The sequence below is a fragment of the Scyliorhinus canicula genome, chromosome 4 (assembly GCF_902713615.1).
Source record: "Scyliorhinus canicula chromosome 4, sScyCan1.1, whole genome shotgun sequence".
NCBI lineage: Eukaryota > Metazoa > Chordata > Chondrichthyes > Carcharhiniformes > Scyliorhinidae > Scyliorhinus > Scyliorhinus canicula.
In genome coordinates, this window is record NC_052149.1 from 77,685,017 (window position 1) to 77,697,592 (window position 12,576).

Sequence of the window (12,576 nt, forward strand, 5' to 3'; positions counted from 1 at the left end):
CTTTATTAATCGGGACATAGAATACAAGAGCGAGGAGGTTATGCTGAATTGGTATAGGACACGAGTTAAATCTCAGCTGGAGTATGTGTACATGGTCCTGGGTCTTACAATTTCAAAAGGATCCGAACGCAATGGAGTGCAGAAGAGGTTTACAAGCATGGTTTCAGGGATGAGAAACTTCAGTTATGAGGATAGATTGGAGAGGTTGAGACAGTTCTCCTTGGAGAGAAGAAGCCTAAGAGGAGATTTGACAGAGAGGTTCAAAATCATGAGAGTAGATAGGGAGAAACCTCCCTTTTGCAAAAGTGCCGAGAGCGAGTGGGCACAGATTTAAAGTGATTTAAAACATTATAAAAGAAGCAAATGCGATGCGAGAAAAAATATTTTCACAAGGCAAGTGGTTCAGGTCTGGAATCCACTGCCTGAAAATGTTGTAGAGGCAGGTTCAATCGAGGCATTTATAGAACATATAGTGCAGAAGGAGGCCATTCGGCCCATTGAGTCTGCTCCGAACCACTTAAGCCCTCACTTCTACTCTATCCCCATAACCCAATAACCTCTCCTAACCTTTTTGGTCACTAATGGCAATTTATCATGGCCAATCCACCTAACCTGCACGTCTTTGGACTGTGGGAGGAAACCGGAGTGCCCGGAGGAAACCCACACAGACACGGGGAGAATGTGCAGACTCCGCACAGAGAGTGACCCAGCGGGGAATCGAACCTGGGACCCTGGCGCTGTGAAGCCACAGTGCTATCCACTTGCGCTACCGTGCAAGAGGGCATTAGATGATTACTTGAATAGTAACAATGTAAGGGGTACAGGGAAAAGGCAGGAGAATGACAGTGAGTCATAATGATCATTTGGAGAGCAAGTAAAAACGTGATGGGTCGTATAGCATGCTTCTGCACCATAACAATTGATTGTGTCATACAAAAGAATGTGTAGTAGCATGGATAGAAAACTGGATGTCAGGAAAGACAGTGAGGCTAAACACATGAAATGTTGGCACTGATATTAGATAAACATTTTATCAATTTAGATGGCCAAGTCACACATGCGTTCCTAGACTTGGTGCAATTGTGTCATAATCTGCTGTCTGCTTTGTCATACTTATTCCATTTCCTACAGCTTCTGTTTCTGACTGTCTGAGGAATTACCTGCATTATGGGAAGTTTTGTGTTGTGGACTTGCAACCAATGGGAATTGCTCCAAATTAAATTATTAGGCCTTTGTAGAGGTCAGCTGCACCTGATTGATCTCATTGCTGGATATGTTCTTGATGTTTATGTCGACAATTTAAATTTACGTACAGTGAACAGAAAATCAATAATTGCTGTTTACAGAAAGGTAGGAAGTTTGGCAAACAGTGAGGAAAAACAAAAAGGTTTCAGGAAAATACGGAAAGCTGACGAGCATGTGCAGATAGGTAGCTGGTGCCAAGGACCTCATAAAAATGCATATGTACAACTGTATTTCCATGGTGGCTTTAGGTAATTGGGGCAACAAAATGTGGATCAGCATCAGGTAATACATTTTTGAAAAAAAAAGTAAGAGTATATACACATGTAATGGAAAATATACACATTATAACACATACAGTGGAAACATTGTTATTAAACCGAGACCCAATGGGATCATATAGTTATCTTGAAGTGTAAGTAAATGAAATCATAAAAGGTCAATCGAATCTGGGATTTTATAAAGAACAGCATTGAGTACAAGAGTAAAGAAGTAGTGATGAATTTGTAACTCATATTTTTCAGCCACATTTAAATGTATGGAATGCAGTTTGGATAGTTCATGAAGGAAAGGACATTATAAAGAAAGGACAAATTAAATCTATTGGATTGCTTTGTCACAGGGTTTGGTTGAAACAACACCACTGTTTCCTTTAAAGGTAAATTAGATAAATATCCAAGGAAGAGAAAAACAATAAACCTACTGGGAAACAGCAGGGCAGCAAGATTAGTTTTTTGGTAGCTCCAGCAAAGAGCCAGCACAGGCCTGATGGCCTGAATGGCAAGGGGTTGTGGGGAGGGTAGGGGGGGGGGGGGGGGGGGAATGGATCTGAGGTGTGCAGGAGCACGGGAGCAATTTTGTTTTGTATTCTATCCATGCCAAATATCAGAAACACTGAGTTGGAATCCATCTGTTAGTTGTTTAAATTATTTTAAGTGTGAATACTGCACTTGCAAACAAAAACGAAGTTCTTGTCTATATATATTCATATTGGATTGAAATATCTGCTATGTACTTATTATATAGGGGAGAAGGGCATTGGTTTCAGTGTCTCTGTTGATGGTTATTGTATGCCCCCATTTGGTGGGTATATTTTGGGTTCTGGAAACTGGCTTTGCTGAACTTAATTTATTTGCCTCTAATCTTATGATAAATTGTCATTTTCATTTGCAATAATTGTTATTAGTTATATGATCAGAATTGTATACTTCCATCATTAAGATTTCTCAGTCTATGAGAAACCTTTTCATAATTTCTCTCCGCAACACCCCACCCCAGTGTTTGGCTCAATAAAACATTGAAATCCGATGAGATGTTTAGTTGATTTATTTGGTCTTTTCTTTTAAGCTAGCCATGGTTGTGCTTGGTAGGCAGTATTCTGACTTGTGGTTCTTGCAGTCAGACTGCACATAGATTTACTAAAGTAGTGGTCATTGCAAAAAATGCTAATACACTGTGACTTCTGCAGTCCAGAAATCTATTATTCGGAAACACCAGTTGTCTGGAAATGTTTTAAGCAGACCCAAGCAGTTTCTCTACATCATCAGCATGATATTAGTATAATACTTTAGCAGCGGAAACATGGAAGATGCAGTTTTCAGATAAGTAACAATTTGTATTACTGTTCTATGGTTTATCATTGTTTTATGTTTCATATTTATATCTATGTTGTTTTCTGGTTCAGACACTTGCGGTTAGACATTCCAATGTCATTCTATAATTCAGAAAACTCTAAAATCCAGAAATGACGGGGTCCCAGGCATTCCGAACTGGAGCTGTTATAGTCTGGTACTTTTCAGAACTGTGCCTCATCAGGCTGTCACATAGCAATATAGTTGTACTGACATTATTACTTCCTCTCTTATATATAAGAGAGGAAGTAATAATGTCAGTACAACTATATTCAATGCTCTAGAAGAAATGATCTATGAAATAAAGTGATGTTCAAGATTAATGAAGTGATGAGCTCACTCTCTGATGTAATGAGATCACTGTTACGTCATGAAATAATTCTGTGATGTCAAAAGCCACTCTGTGATGATCTGAGGTTGGAATGAACAGTATACACAAGATATATTATAGGCAGCAGAAATGTTGTGATAACTGAGCAAGATTGAGTGGATAACATGAGTGTTGAAGGACTCAGATTTCCTATAGTTAGCTCACCGGTGGATAGAAACTGTTCATACAAACAGCCATGTGACAGAACAGCTATTTCCATAACTGGGTCTAACTGACAATCGGCAACAATCATAAAAAATTATGCAATGTTCTTTTTACACTGAAACGCCTCAAAGAATTTGACATAATGTACTATTTGAGGAGTTCATCTTGCTACGTAGGCAATCTGGCAGCCATTCTGAGTCAGCAACATCTGACAAACACTAATGTTGGAGGAACTTGCCCAATGATGAAAGTTCTCCAGGACACTCAGAAGATTTTCTGCTCTTTTTCAACAGCGCAATGGGATCTATACCTGAATCAACCAAGTAGGCCGATTGGGAACTGCATTCACATCTCATCTGCGATATTAGGCCACATAGTGTGTTCGCAGAACTGCACAGGAGTCACCTTAGCTCAAGTACAACCACACCGTTTAACCTGAGGTGAGCCTATCTGGCATAGTGATTTACATTTACCTTGCAAGTCGAGATGCCGACATACAAATAGCTGTAATATATTTGTGATATTGTTACTGATATTGGTATTTTTAAAATTTAGAGTACCCAATTCATTTTTTCCAATTAAGGGGCAATTTAGCGTGACCAATCCGACTAGCCTGCACATCTTTGGGTTGTGGAGGTGAAACCCACTCAAACACGGGGAGAATGTGCAAACTCCAAACGGACAGTGACCCAGAGCCGGGATCGAACCTGGTACCTCGGCGCCGTGAGGCTGCAGGGCTAACCCACTGCGCCACTGTGCTGCCTCTTGATATTGGTATTTTGGTGGCTTTTTGTCTACTCAACACATTAAATGTTGACACTGATATTAGCAAAACATTTTATCAATTGAGATGGCCAAATCCCACATCATGCATTCCAAGACTTGGTGCAATTGTGTCTTAATCTGCTGTCTGCTTTGTCATGCTGTGACCTATTTCATTTCCTATAGCTTCTGTTTCTGCCCTTCTGAGGAATTACCTACATTGTGGCAAATTTTGTGTTTGGACTTGCACCCAAAGGGAATTGCTCCAAATTAAATTAATATTAGACCTTTGTAGAGGCCAGCTGCATCTGATTGATTTCAGCTGAATCTTAATGCAGCTCACAGACATGGACAAAGTATACGAACTATCTGCAGCACCTCGCATTATCGTTTCAATATCATAGAAATACTTCAAAATAATTTTTCATTTATACTGTTATTTCACCACTTAAATGTTGAAGAAACAGCTTAGGACACTTACTCAACCTCAACACAAATCAAATGAGCTGCACAAATGATTTTGCTCTGCGTGTGTTTAAAAGCTTGAATAGTTTAATTTTAAACCTACCTGCTGTAGTTTGTTTTTCGAGCCCTGCGCTCTGCTGATCATTGTGCGAGTACTCACTGCTCGAGTCAGTTTCGTAATGATAAGCTTCCTGGTCGTCATTGGTCGACTCCTGTTCCTCTGACACAAACGATGCCCTGTCAGACTGCTCTGAGTCCGAGAGAACATGACTGCTGGATGGAGTGTCCGCTCGGCTCTGCAGCTTGCAGCTAAGGGACTCAATGAGTTTATTCTTCTGCTGTAGTTCTTTGCTCAGTCTGTGAATAAATTCATAATTCAATTAAAATGGAAATCACCCTCTTTCAGGGGATGTTTAGCCAATTATTTACAAACACACAGTATACATTGGTTATGGGAAATTTTACATATCATGGGGGAAGATCTTATCTTTCTATTAAGTCTGTTATATCTTTGAGTTAGATAAAGAAAAAAGGTATCGAGATGCCCACACTCTGGATTCTTACTAACATGATGAAAGGATTATTAAGAAATGTTGCTCATACAATCTAAGATGGAAACCTGAAGCCTGTGGAAGAACCCTCTGCTGACATCATGACAGATCACGTGACGCTTCACCAGTCGGGATGTATTCTCTGATACCTAACAACCCTCCCCCTACTTTAGTACAACCACTTCACAAATACAACAGTTCTACTTATGCATAATCTCTATACATATATGTGCAATTTAATAAGACAGCATCTCAGGACAACGTCCATTCCTTTTGGGTTGTATTCGATGTTCTGGAGCATGGATATTCGCGACCTCATAAGTGTCCTCTTTTCCTTCAGTAGGCTGTACTTCCTGGGAAGTTACTCCAGAGTTATCTGTATAGGTATTGGGAAGTCCTCAGAAACATAATCTGCACTTGCCTCTGTGTTTAGGTTCTGTTCTGAAGTAATTGCCTAAGTTTTCCACAGGAAATACTTCTTCAGAAGTTTCAGCAATTTCACTTTATGAAGCTAGTAGCTGGTCAGTATGACATCACCAAACTCTTTCATCATCCGTCAGTACGGTGTATGATATTGTCTTTGCTAGGATCACAGCAGGTGCCTATTTCTTGCTGGTGGTGTAGCTTCTGGCTAGCAATCGTTCTCCTTGATTGAATACTTACTTTTAAAATGTTGTTCTCTCATAGTAATCTGTGCTTGCTGTTGTCTGACAATCTCTGAAGTGTTAGGTGGTATTAACAAAGCAAACTATGTTTGCAGTTTCCTTTTGAACACTGGCATTACCGGTGAACTCTGTGTTGTAGTTTCAGTAAGAGATCAAGAATTTGTTCACTGTCCTTGCCACGGTCCTTCGATGCCTTGATGGAACATTTCAATGATTTGTTGCAGAATAGTATGGAGCTGGCTTGATGTGGTGTACAACATTTCCCTTCAGGTTGTCCTTGAATCCTTCAAAGTGAACTGAGCACATGACCTGCTCTGGTGTTCCAAATCTTGCAAGCTTCTCAATGGTTTGTTTGATCATCATAGATTTCATGATAATGACTTCTGCCCATTTAGAATGTGCATCCACAATCACTAGGAACATGTGACCCTCCATTGGACCAGCGTAGTCAAAATGAATTCCCAGCCATGGCTGTGTTGTCCATTCCCAAGGATGTAATGGTTGCAGTGGTGGAGTGTTTCTTCATTTTTCACAGGATGCATTGCCCCACTTTCTCATCAATTTGAACATCTAATCCTGGCCACAAAAAATAACTGTGCCAGTTTCTTCATCCTCAACACCTTGATGCTCCTCGTGCAGTTGGTCAAAGACTTTACTACGCAAGCACTGAGGAATAATCACTTGGATTCCCCATAATAAAACTCCGTTCTGGACTGTCAACTTATGTCTTCGTGGGCTTGAGGTCTGGATTTTTCCGATGAACGTCTGACAGCGTTCCTTTTTGTACCATGCCCATCATCTTCCCTATCACTGGATCGGTAAAGCTCTGTACTTGAGATTAAGTCACAGGTACATTATCCACGAGTGAGAAATACAGGACGTTAACAATATGTTCTTCAGATTCATGCTTGACCTGCAACAGCAATCTTGGCAAAGCATCAGTGTTTGCATGTTGCTCTAACTTACAATATTGGATGTCGTATGTGTGTGCCGACAATATCAAAGACCATCTTTGTAACCTACTAGCTGCGAAAGAAGGAATACATGTTTCTGGCCCAAAGATAGTTAAGGGTTGATAATCCGTCAAAGGAGTAAAATGACATCCACAAAGGTGGTGGTGGAACCTTCTTACCCTGAAAATGATGCTCAAAGCCTCTTTTTCTAGCTAAGCATAATTTGTTTCAGCATTAGTAAGAGTTCATAAAGCAAATGCTAGTGGTTGCTCCTCTTCTTAAGGCATTATGTACGAGACAACTGCAGCAACCCCATAGGGTGATGCATTGTATGCAAGTTGTAATTACAGCTTGGGATTGTAGTGAACCAACAGCTCTGCCTTCTGTAACAAATCTTTTACCTCACTGTATGCACTTGGGCATTCTTCTGACTAATGCCATACCTGTTTGACATATTGCAAGGTGTGTAAAGGCTTTAATCATGTTGCTAAATAGCACAAATTTACCATAATAATTGATCGATTTTAAAAACGACCTAAGCTGTGTCACATTTTAAGAATGTGGTGCTTCTAAGATTGCTGGCTCGTTATGTCAGCCATCTTTATCGATAATGTGGCCCAGGTAAATTATGGATGTCTTGAGAAAGCCACACTTTTCCTTTTTAACTCAGAGATTATGGTTTTGCAGACGCTTCAGTGTAACTTCCAAGTTCACTTGAACTGGTGATGAGAATGTCATCTAAATAATGCATTTAGCCCACTCAGAATTTGATCCATGGACCTTTGAAAAAGAGCAGGAGCCAATGTTATTCCAAAGGAAGTCTTCTATAACGAAACAGACCTTTGTGTGTCACAATAGTGAGTAGCGGCTGTGATTTTGCAGCCACATTCATTTGTAAATATGCATGTGATAAATCAATTTTACTGATTTTCTGTAGTCCAACAAACAAGTCTTCAATCTGCGGCAGTGGTTAGTGATCTGTGCACAATATCGGGTTAATAGTTGTTTTTAAATCTTCACATATTCTCACTGAGCCATCGTGTTTCAATACAGGAACTATTGGTGTTGCCCAATCACTTGTAGCAAGTGGTTCAATTACCCCTGTATGGACTAGCATATCTAGTTCTTCTTCGAATTTTGACCTGATGGCATATGGCACAGTTCTAGCTTTGAGACATTTTAGTATGCAGTTTCGCTTGATCTTTAATTGCACCTCAACTCCAGACATGGAGCCTAATGAATCTTCAAACACCTTCTCAATTTTCTCCAGTAGTTGTTGTATATTGTTCTTGGAACCCCAATAGTTGATTTACTGCTCCCCAGTTAAGTTTAAGCTTTGCCAGGCATGCTCTGCCAAATAAAGCAGGAATATTTCCAAGGACAACATGAAGAGGCAACTCAGCTGTCTGTCTATTTACTTCTACTTGCACCATAATGCATCCTTTTAATGGTACAACCTCTTTTATGTATGCCCTTAGGATCGTATTTGATGGTTTTAACTTTTGATTATAAATTGTCTCCGGTATTAGTAATACAGCTGTGCCCATAGCCTCCTCCATCTCAATTTGATGTCCATCAAGTTTTGGAAATGCCCAGAATTGCCCCGCCTGAAATTGCCTAGTTTCAGCTCCGGCAGTTGCTCAGGAATATCATAGTGGTCTTGAACATCATTATTAATTTATAGACACAACTTGTCAGTTTAGATGTCATAGAATTTACGGTGCAGAAGGAGGCCACCCGGTCCATCGAGTCTGCACCGGCCCCTAGAAAGAGCACCACACCCAAGCCCGCACCTCCAACCCATCCATGTAACGCAGAAACCCCACCTATCTTTTTGGACACTAAGGGAAATTTAGCATGGCCAATCCACCTAACCTTCACATCTTTGGACTGTGGGAGGAAATTGGAGCACCCTGACAAAACCCACGCAGACATGGGGAGAACGTGCAGACTCCACATAGACAGTGACCCAAGCCGGGAATCGAACCTGGGACCCTGGAGCTGTGAAGCAACTATGTTTTTTTTAACACACAAAAGATTTATGCCTGACTGAACTGAGAACAGATGTGACCTTTCGGTCCTCCGGTCTTTGATTCGCTATGAGATTCAATTGGAATCTTTTCCTCGTATGCGCTCCAAGTCTCACAGTCTTCATCAAATGCATCCATGGTGTCCATTTTTCCTACCATACCAGATCCTGGCTCCTAGGGTCTATACTTCAATCAACTTCCTACCTTCCAATTCTTCTGGGTGTATGGCACAAGTGATCCCCTTATCCGCAATTTAGCTTTGATTTTTTTTCTTTTTGTTTTACTGTGGTTTAACCTTTTCCCAAGTAGTGGCCTGCAGAGTTGGGAGACTTCTGAATTCCTGGTCCGACAGCCAGTTTGGCTTCATCACGTGCATAGTCTCTGCAACCCAGAAACTATCCTTTCAATAATAGTCATGTTTTCGAACCGTAGTTCTTTTCGCTCAGGGTGGTGAATTTGTGGAACTCACTGCCCCATTGTGCAGTGGAACTGAAGGGCAGTTGAGGACCCGGGTCTGAACTTGATGGAGTTAGAAGGATTGTTGGGGGGGAGGATCTCATTAAAACTTACAGAATACTGAGTGGTCTAAATAGAATGGACGTGGATAAGGTATTTCTACTAGTGAGAGAGGCTAGAACCCAAGGGTAGACTAAAGGATCTGTAACAGACTAAAGGGACGATCCTTTAAAACTGAGATGAGGAGGAATTTTTTCAACCAGAGGCTGGTGAATCTGTGGAACTCATTGCCGCAGAAGGCTGAGGAGCCAAGTCACTGAGCGTCTTTAAGTCAGAGATCAATAGGTCTTGATTGATTAATAAGGGGATTAGTGTTGATGGGGAAAAGGCAGGAGAATGGGTATGAGAAACATATCAGTCATGATCATATGGCAGAGCAGACTTGATGGGCTGAATGATCTAATTCTCCTCCTATATCTTATGGTCCTATGATTTCCTGAGCATGGTTGCACACCGTGGCACATTGAACTAGTGCTAACCTTTGCAGTTCCAATACATCTCAGTGTGGAAATTTGCCACCCAGAAAGATGTTAGTATGTATTTGATGGTACTCTTAGCCACAGTGAAGCCTACTATTTTGGGAAAGCCATGTATATGCTTTGCTTGTTTCTCTTCTGTTCAGATCACTTCTCGTGGCATAAAGAGCCACAGTCACCTCTTTGATGGTCAGCAAACTGGGAGTTGTTACAGATGCCACCTGTTCCAGCCTGAAAGGATCCCGAAGGGTAGAAATTGAGAGCCATAGTTGTCTATGAGAGTCATAGTTGCCCCACAACATAGCTGCCACTGCTACACCCTACACATCCTACTCTAAGGCTGCAGATCAGATTCCTAGTGGCAGCAGGCTTCTGTAAGCACCTTATACTTGCATCAGAGATTACAAATTGCTCTTTGGCTTTGGACGAGGTAAGGAAATTGCTCCCAGAAGACCACAGGTGGATAAGGCCTCCTGCTGAGAGTCCTTCTTCCTTCATTTCCTTCCGCAAGTAATCTTATTTGCTACCTCTGCACAATCTCCCTCTCAAGCCCCACTTCCAAGGGAGAATACTATTATGACATCTGTTCCAATACTGATACAATGGGCTGAATAACCTTTTGTACTGTAAACTTCAATGGTCTATCTTAATGAATCCCTTTTCACTTTCTCCATGTCATTATTTCAACGTAAGGCGTTCAAAACTCGCCACAGTGGGTGGGACTCTCCCGTTGCTTCTGTAGCAGGACCTGTTGTGAGTGAGAACGGAAAATTTGGCGTTCCGTCCAAAGTTACATTCACTTTCGGTGACAATGAAAAATCCCAGTCGTAAACAAGAATTTCGGCCAGTATTTTTATTGTGGTCTGACTAGTACACAGAGGAAATCTTCGCTCATGATGTAAAAATGCAACACAATGGGCAGAATTCTTCGTTCCAGCTGTCACTCACGGAGAATCTGCAGGTAGTTCACGACAGGGAAATTGGAGCGAACTCCTCACTGATTCTGGTACTGGTGAGGGGCTAGCACCAGCGCCGTGTGAATCACCCACCGATCACGGCCTGATAGGTTTCCGGTAGAATTTTAGTTCGAGGACCAGCTGGCCCCACTGGCGGCTGGAGAATCGGCAGGTCCTGGGACATGCATGTGCAGGGCTGACAGCCTGCACCGGAAAACATGGCGCCGGCTGTGCTGGAACCCTAACCCGCCCACCCCCACCCCACAACCCACTCCCTGGCCACCCTGCACCAGTCCCCCCAGCCCTAGCAGAAGCCTCCCGGCAAGTGGCACAGATCCCGGACGATTTTGGCGGCGCTGGACACAGTCTGCAGCCGGCACGCTGGGTTCCTGACCGCTGGGACCACAGAATCGCAGGTGGGCCGACCAATGACGCACCAACGGCCTTGCGACTGCGATGCAGTGATCTTTTCACCGGGCCGTTAAACCCCAGAGAACATTAATGAGGTGTTTTGTTCCTTTTATGAGTAGCTTTACAGGTCAGAGCCGCCAGAAGATGAGCAGAAGATGGTTGAGTTCTTGGAAGGCTTAGAGGTTCCTCAGGTGGGGGATGAGTTGTGGGAGATATTGGAGGTGGCGATCGGATTGGAAAAGACTACAGGACTCTGGGTAAGATGCAGGACAGGGAAGGTGCCAGGGCCTGATAGGGTTCCGGTAGAATTTTAGTTTACGGACCAGCTGGCCCGATGTTTAATGATTCATTGACGTGGGGTTCCCTTCTGGAGACATTGAGGCAGGTGTCCATCCATCTGCCTCCTTCTGAAGAAGGACAAGGATCCTGATGTGTTGGCTAGTGTAGACTTGAGAGATGAACAGACACTTCCAACACTGATGAAGGTTCAACTCAATTTTATTAACTAACTTCTAACTAACTAACACACGATGACTGTGGGTTTAAATGATGCTAACTTAAACTAGAGACCTTAGCCTTGTCCGAACCAATTGATTCTCTCAGCACATGGTGTGAGTCTGTGCTGGGCTGGATGAGTTCTTGTTACACTGAGAGGAAGCACCCAGAATCAGCGGGAACCGTGGTGCCCTCTGCCTTTATAGTGTGTGTATTCTAACTGGTGATTGGCTGCGGTGTTTGTACATGTTGATTGGTCCCTGTGTGTGTCCATCAGTGTGTGTCTGCACCATGATATACTGGTGTATATTATGACATCCCCCTTTTATAAATTTTTTTTGATATAGGCATGTGATAATGAATAGTGTGGGTGTGTGGAGAATGTATCTAGTTACGTGTGAGGTGTGAAGACATATGTACAAATCTATATACAGGGAACAAGACTATTTACAGAGGAAGGTGCCTGGTGCAGATGACTACCATGAACTGGAACAACCAACTATTCTATTTACAAATCACTGGAGAACGAATGCAACAATGAAGGATATATAAAATAAACATTTCAGAAAGTCCACATGTGTACAGAGTTCATAAGTTCAGTCTCTGAGGTGGGCGGCGAACTCTGGTTGACCATAAGGGTGGCACACCACTCATCATCCTGGTCGACGCTGTGGATGTGGCCGGGTTTGGTGCCACGCTTGGGGGACATCCTGTTCGTGGTAACTACACCAATTTGGAACGGGACCTGTGGGTCATCACAGGCACAGTCGGAAGAAAGGTCTGGAGTAGGTTCATTGATGGCAGGCTGGATAGCACTGACGTCTCTGTGGGGCTGGGTGGACCTCCAAAAAGCAGCAGGCAGGGAAGATCTGCACATTGCAGCGTAGT

At 42.4% G+C, this 12,576-nt stretch overlaps 1 protein-coding gene across 15 annotated transcripts in view; it reads right to left on the reverse strand.

The window, feature by feature from the left end:
* LOC119964697 (phosphodiesterase 4D interacting protein) overlaps positions 1–12,576 on the reverse strand; it is a 695,800-nt gene that overhangs the window by 50,850 nt on the left and 632,374 nt on the right. For all 15 annotated transcript variants that reach the window (XM_038794557.1, XM_038794548.1, XM_038794556.1 and 12 more), the window contains one exon: positions 4,739–4,992. In XM_038794557.1, coding sequence (XP_038650485.1) covers positions 4,739–4,992 — 254 coding nt within the window. The remainder of the gene's footprint in view (positions 1–4,738; positions 4,993–12,576) is intronic.